The sequence below is a fragment of the Microdochium trichocladiopsis genome (assembly GCF_020744255.1).
Source record: "Microdochium trichocladiopsis strain MPI-CAGE-CH-0230 chromosome Unknown B0I36scaffold_14, whole genome shotgun sequence".
NCBI classification, from domain to species: domain Eukaryota; kingdom Fungi; phylum Ascomycota; class Sordariomycetes; order Xylariales; family Microdochiaceae; genus Microdochium; species Microdochium trichocladiopsis.
In genome coordinates this window covers 591,894-599,158 of record NW_025763557.1, presented here as the reverse complement: position 1 = coordinate 599,158, position 7,265 = coordinate 591,894, and the positions used below count along the sequence as shown (strand labels likewise).

At 54.6% G+C, this 7,265-nt stretch overlaps 2 protein-coding genes across 2 annotated transcripts; both read right to left on the bottom strand.

Annotated features, from left to right (window-relative positions):
* Positions 1-2,115: 2,115 nt before the first annotated feature.
* Positions 2,116-2,816, bottom strand: B0I36DRAFT_52271 (uncharacterized protein). The gene has a single exon (XM_046162987.1). It carries the CDS (start codon positions 2,770-2,772, stop codon positions 2,272-2,274), a length of 501 nt encoding a protein of 166 aa, XP_046004852.1. The 5' UTR covers positions 2,773-2,816; the 3' UTR covers positions 2,116-2,271.
* Positions 2,817-4,823: 2,007 nt separating this feature from the next.
* On the bottom strand, positions 4,824-5,203 carry B0I36DRAFT_369735 (uncharacterized protein; the record flags this gene model as incomplete). Its single annotated transcript, XM_046159823.1, has 3 exons — positions 4,824-4,939; positions 4,991-5,062; positions 5,128-5,203. 3 exons carry the CDS (start codon positions 5,201-5,203, stop codon positions 4,824-4,826), a joined length of 264 nt encoding a protein of 87 aa, XP_046004851.1.
* Between the last annotated feature and the right edge of the window lie 2,062 nt (positions 5,204-7,265).

Here is a 7,265-nt window from a genome sequence, read left to right as displayed (position 1 = left end):
ACCCTGGACTTGATCGCAGACATGGCTCCTCTTCCGCATGGGTCTTCGCGCGCGGAAAGTATCCGAGGGCCACTGGCAGCTCACCCGCACGACCAGCACAGCACTCGAGCGTCATTCGGATCACGCTCGTGGCCCCAAACCCCGGCCTCGCTGGTTCCCCCGTGACACTTATTCGGCAATATCAGATAGAGCGCGTCAGCCCCGACAGGACTGGGCACATGTCGTCGTTCAGGGGCCAGGTGAACTGCACGGCGGCATCTACCACAGACTTGCTGACGTTAGTGCCGTAGAGCACATGAGGGTCTAAGGAGCACCACGCTACATATGAGAACCAGTTGCCTGCTGGGAGAATAGCTGGCTTGAAGAGAAAGCGGCTGTTAGTCTGAATTGTGCAGACAGTAGCTCAGATTGACGACGTGGAGCATAGCGGAAGAATTTCAATAAGCACGCGCTACATTCTGAACACCCGCTCACGACCCGCACGTTTCGCATGCGATGGGTGAGATCGACAGCATCAGCACCATTGCCTTGAACATAGTGTTTACGCTACAGTGCCATCTAGACACCACATTTAGCCTAGCTGACGGCAACGAGACTGCCATCAGCTAGCGTCAGCTAGGCTAAGGCCCTCGTTGGATTTGCCAACCACTGTGCGGTTCACTCTGATGCGGTCGCTCATGAATATCGACGGGGTTGGAAGACGAAGGTGGGCCGGCAAGCACTGCCAAGGAACGGTATCGACAAAGTACTTCAGGAAGCGAGACCTCAGTCACAACGTACGAGCGCATATCCCTGCCGTTAGTACCTAAATGATACTTGGTGGCCCGTGGGCTGCTCAGATCAGGCTGGGGCAGTGTCGCCCCCGACTTGTTTATCCCCCGCTAGCAGAAACGGTCGAATTATTGTCTGAACCCCACAGCGCTCCAGGCTGCCCTTGCTACATGCCTGCACTCTCAAACTCTGCTTGCAGCTTAAGGTGTTGTGTCTGTGCCACGGCAGCAGTCTCAGATGGCGATGTCACGCTCGGTGAAACTAAAGCCCACCCGAACTCCCCTGCCCTTTGCCATCGGACGGGTTTAGTCCACCGGATGCCCCCTGCGTGTCGACCAATGCACATGTATTTGGGTGGGCACGATATCACTTGCGGCTCTTCATGGTATATCAGCAAGGTCAAGCCTGTCAAATGTTACCAGTTGCGTGCAGCGCAGTAGTAGTAATAGAGGTGGCTCACGCTGCAGAAAGCGACTTCACCTTACAATTCGTCCCTGATATTGACGGCACGAGCACTGAGAGTGGCCACAAAGTTGCAAACGCCATTGAACCCTTTTGAAGAACATATATGCCGACAAGCTGAGATCTGAGCTATGCCACAGAATTATAGCCTATACAGGACTGCGCGCCCTCGCCCCTGTCTCCCTTCATCGTGATGCTCAGCTGTAAACGGAAGGAGTGCTGAGACGGACACTCAATTCCCACAGCCCCCAATTCCGACATTTAGACCAAAACGGCCCCTCCTTAACCACGAGGTTCATTCGACGGTAGTTTACACTCCTACACAATTTTGAAAAAATCCTGCGAAAAACAATGTTTCGGCGGTGAAATCCCTGTTTTTGGTTCACAGAGCGATCAAAACTGCTTCCCGTTCCATGTCTGCGCCACCTCCGTGATCTGGCCGCCACCCCCGTTCTCTTCCCACGCACCCCACTCTTGAAAAAATTCAAGGAATACTCGCGGATTGATACATTCGGAAAGCATGTTTTCTGCCAACTTTTCGATGCTAATGGACATCGTCGTGGCACCAGAGAAGGGAGTTCTTTTAGGTGTCCCTTCACGCCCTGTACTACTCTGTTTCATGCTCGCCATTTTGCTCACCATGCAGAGGCGGTTCATGAGATGCCTGCTTTCCAAGTATCCACGTTGCCGAGCCAAGCGAAGGACTGGTATGGTGTTGTGAGTCATATTGTGTAGTTTATTAAACCGTGCCGTGAAGCTGCTGGACTGAAAATACACGCTGTGTCTTGCCCGCGCCTGAGCGGAGCCTAAGCTCTAAGCTCTCGTCGCGTGTAAATGAATGGCTCTTCACCAGCCAAGCCTTGTGAAGAAGGAAAGGAGAGGGGCCCTGGCGGCCGCGCCTTTCTACGGGGAAATGCCCGATATGCGGGTCGTGTGCGTAGTGCGGGCGATGCGTGAGCGCCCCTTCAACGCTGCGCGGTGTGTCCGGTGGTTCGTGATGCCTCATCTTGGCGTCCGGGGCAATTGTGCAGCAACTGGCTACAGGTCAGCCTTGTTGCTGCGTTCGTCGTCTGTTCCTCTTCTTCCTTCTGCAAGCCTATTACCACCTTGTGCAGCAATCCCGGTAAGCGTTCCGGCTCCGGCCGTACCGCTGCCGCCGCCGCCGCCGCCGACAGTTGTGGAGCTGCTTCGGCAGCAAGAGCAGCCGTGCCTAGTCCGGGCCCGGGGTCGCTCGACACACCAGTAAGCCGCGACGGCCTCCGGGAGGGTCCGGTACGTCCCACGCCTGCGCACGCCGCGTCTGCGATGCTGATGTCCTGCGATAGGAGTTCGCTGGCGCCACCGCCGAGGCTGCGTTGCGTGCGATTGGTGGTTCCGTGCCGAGGGTTGCGTCGGTGGCAGCGGTTCCACCGCTGCGCCTATTCCGGCGGCCCAGAGCGCGGGCTTACTTGAGCGTCGGGTAGCAGCTCTCGAGAGCCTAGCTCGTGGTGTTGTAAGTTGGACCTTGCTGCGTGTGCGAGTCGAGTGCGCTGCTACCATCTGGTCCAGCTTGAGCGCCGGGTTGCGGAGGAGATGGGAGGAGTAGAGGGGGAGTGCGCTGCGCGGTCGCGTATGGGGCGCTCGAAACGTGTTTCTGTTAGGTCTGCCTGTCGCGCTTCGGGGCAGCAGCACCCCTGTAACATCCCATTGAAGATTGGCGTTTTGCACAGTAACCGAGCCACTATAGGGCACCCAACCCCCTGGGCCATCCACTGGGGTGCCCCCAACCCCCTGAGCCGCCCACTAGCCAGCACACCAGCCCACTGAAGCACCCACTGTAGCACCACGGAATCAAAGAGAATGGGGTGCCGCGGCCTCGCCCGGGTCTTCCCCGCTCCGTTGTTGCTGCGCCTTTCCATCTGCCCGTGCCCTGAGCCGCGTTCTCCGGGTGTGTAGTTTATAAACAGCGATTTTACCCGTAGCTATGATCATCTATCAAGTTGAACTTGGTCAATTTCGCGTATGGGCTGGCCGTGCTGCTGGTCAGGCCGACTGCACTTGGCGGGACAGCGGGGTACGAGCAGCCCAAGCGAAAGGGCTATGTAGCTTTTCTTTCGATGATGGAAGTGGGGTTGGGGTCACCGGGCGAGCCGAGGAAAACTTTCAACTCCGTTGCTTCTTGACACTTTGCACCATCAGCACATGAGGCCGCACGGGACATGACGTGCAGCAGGGTGGGTGTTGGCATTCCAAGAAACCTGGCTTGCCTGGCACTTGCCACGGCGTTGCGGGGCCAGTTGCGAGCATGTGTCGAAGCGCCTACGGCGAGAGGCGAATGGCACTGTGGTAATGCTAGCATCCAAACATCAAGGCACAGGTGTGGCACTGAAACATTGTGCAGGTTCAATTGGGGCAGCAAGTGAAGCGCGCGCCCTATCTTGGCCAGACCAGCCTGGCCAAGGTCCATTGAGGGCGACGAAGTGGTCCTGATCGCGCGACGAACATAAGTAGCGAGCAATGAGGATTCCTGACATGCGGCCACTAGCTTTCCCAACCCTCCATAAATCCTATGTTGCTTCTTCATCAATCTCTGGTCACCATGGCACAGCTTCGTCCTCGCCTAAGCAGACAGAGCGCGCCAAAATCGACAAAGGCACAAGGTCAGCATCGCCACGTTCTTGTAATTGAGCAGCACGCCCCAGACCAAGACAGAAGTCGGCCTTCTCGAATGACCGAACACTTCTGAGCCGGCAAGGCCAGGCACACCAGACCCGCAAGGCACGCCAGACTCGGTGACGTAGGTGACCTGTTGTTGGGATATAGACTGACAAGATTTTGGACTTGGATAGCGGCAATCAGGAAACTATGTGCTGTAATATCTGATCGCAGACTCCGCGCACGAGGAAGGCATTTGCGGAACTCAGAAGGATGAGATCTTCTCGTGAGTGGACCACACGCGTACGGACTTGGCTTGTCAGTCCGGTACCTACGTGTACACCTGATAGATAGAAATGGTACGCATTGGCAAATTGAGAAGCCTTGTGCGAAGTCCCTGCACACGGCCAGACCTTGAACGAACGACTTTTATTGCAGTAAAGCAGCCTAGCAGGTGCTGGAGACTCAATCTGCTGCTTTCCAGCCCAAATCAATGAAACTTCTTCTCATGCTTCTGCAGGTTGTATTTTGATGTGAATGTGGAACTGCAAGATTCACAGCCGATCGCTGTTCGAGTGGATGAATGCGTCTCAATATGTTTCTCTACATCTCTCTTCGTCGCACTACGTTCCGTACAGTATCCACATTCGTACGGTTTGAAGTTCTTCCAGACACATTTCCTATCACATTTTAGTCAACGAAGCTTTGTGTGTAAGATTAGTTTGCACCTACCTCGTCTCACTGCTGATCCGGAAGGACTTCGTACAATCCTTCCACAGGCAATAAAATCTCCCGTCAGGGCTGCGACTGATATCAAGCGGTGGCAGCGGATGTCTTATAAATCTTGTAATCGGTGCTGATGTCTCATCTGGTCTCAAAGTTATCTGTACATGCGCTGTAGATGTGCTGGGTGGTTGAATTGCGTCGTCTTGTGGAACGCCAAGAGGTTGTGCGCTCTAAATCGGAGTGCCCTCTTGCTGAACCGTCGAGTCTGGTGATGCGACCATGTCCAACATATCTTTCTGCACGTCGTGGATCAGGAAGCTTTGAGATACAGTATCTCGAGCATGGCCTGGCGCGTGTGTCAGCATATTGGAAAAACACTTGATGACGACAGTCTCACTTATTGCAGGCGAGAATAGGACATCTTGCAAAAGAAGCTGATCGCCCGGAGGTGTTGACTCGTCCTCGTGTTCTGGTAGATGTAAGCATGTCTTATTTGCAGAGTGAGGCACTCCCAGAATGAGCTGCCGAACATACCTCCAGCAGCAGCTCGAAAGTCGAAGAACGAGCACAAGCAGGAGTCCTCTTCTTGCACGCACTGAATGCAGATCATGTCGAATCTGCCTTTCGTTGTGATAGTATCATTCGTAGCGATAAAGAGTGGCAAGCCTTTAAGACACTGGCTTGAAGAGCCAGGACAAGAGCACCGGAAACAAGCGTGGCTACAGTAGAGCCTAGGTATATGAGAACTGCCAGGCTGAGTCATGCAGGAAGTCTGGTTGGGCATCGAGGGCGTGTTCTGTCTTTGCCACCCGATGCGGGAGCTTGACCGCCGATGGTAGGACTCCCGCAGCACACTGCAGGCATGCTTGCAGCCACCGAGCATGAACAATCTGGCAAGACTAGATAGTGGACACATGAGACATGAGACATGCATCTCACGTCACACAGCGTTGGTTGGCAGACTCCCGCCTGACATCAGATCCCAGATTGCAGAGAATCGTCACCATGAACGTGGTTGTCCATTCTTCCGCCACTTTCCAGTACGCCACCACGAAAGCAGCCTGACCTGTCCCTGTAGGCCCTACCCCTGAGAGGCGAGTGGACAGCGGTGACTCCGGTGCTATTACATGCCTCCCTTCTGCTCGAAACATGTTTGACACCATGGCAGCTACTCCTCGTCAATGCTGGAGGGTGGAAGCCCGCCTCCGCCTTATATTGATGCACACAGTGATTCTGTTGGGTATGGGCTTTGGGACAGACTGATGAGTAATCTTGTTGGTCCATGGAATGCCTCTAACAATCACTCGTCTTCCAGTCGGCCAATCCATTAACTCAAGCTGCAGAAGTATTCCTAGCAAATGTGGTGCCGAGCACATGCGCAAACGAGTCCTAAGCCGGTCCAAATGAGTACTGTACGTCCCACCGCCCCGCCACCATGGGGCACATACTGACAACATCAGTTCGCCACTTTTGTGACATCTTGTGGCAGATCTACACTACTCATATCTATTCTGCGCCACAGTACCTCTGCGCTGTACTCTCGCTCGCTGACCGACCTTGGTCTGATACCGCTGTATCAGCCCCGACCGTGTACTTTTACGGTGGCCGTGCGAGTGCGGGGTTGGAGAACTCTAAGAGTGGTAGTGCCCCCCCCCCTAGGTAGCTCAGCTCGCGAAGCCGACCGGTAGACAAACGACGACCGATCGGCCGCCGCGCGACCTCTATAGGCTATGTTCGGAGACGCAAAAGTCAATAATGCGTGGATGCCCATGATTGCAAATAGTGCGTGTGGAATGACTCGCTTTTCAGGATCCCTGCGCTGCCCGTGCGTGTATATTTGTTGCGCAAGGCTCTGGGTGCGAAGTTATTTCCCTCATTTCTCTGCAATCTCTACTCTTCTGTGCTGGCATGCGCTCGATGCTCCAAGTGGTCTACATATCTTAGCACAAGATGCAGGTCTTTATCAAGACATGTAAGTCTCCCGTGGACCCTTCAGGAATGCAAAAGCACTGGAAAGCAGAGAGACTAACCCAATCTCGGTAGTGATGGGTAAAACCATCACTCTCGAAGTGGACCGTTCCGATACAGTCGAAAGGGTGATTCAGAAGATAAGAGAGCATGAAGGAGACCCAAGAATCGATGGGCGACTTATATACGGCGACAAACAACTGACCGAGGGCCGGACCTTGAGCGACTATGATATCGGCAAGGAGGCATCTATCCACTTCATAATGCGCCCGAACCCGGCTTCGTCAGAGGAGTCAAAACCACCAGAAAGCGTCGTTCCAGCCGAAGCATCGTTCCTAACCGACGAGGAGGCATATCAGACTGTCAGAAAGTGGCAAGAGCTCGCGGAGAAGGGCGACTTTGATGCGGATACCCACATTGTCGCTCCAGAGGCCCATTTTGCAGCCCTACAAAAGAGCTGGTCTACCAACGCCCACACGATTCAACGGGACAGCACAAGGTCATCCTCAGGGCATCGCGGGCGAGCTTTGGAGGAATGACATGTCCACGGAATCGCAAGCTGCTCACCGCTGTGGCTGACCGCAGCACAAACGCGCTCGGCGTGCTTGAGAATTTGTCGCCTACACAAGAGGCACTGTCACAGCTGGAAATTGAGGCTATCCTGCGAGAAGATCTGGAAAATCTGGACAGAGAGGAGGATCGGC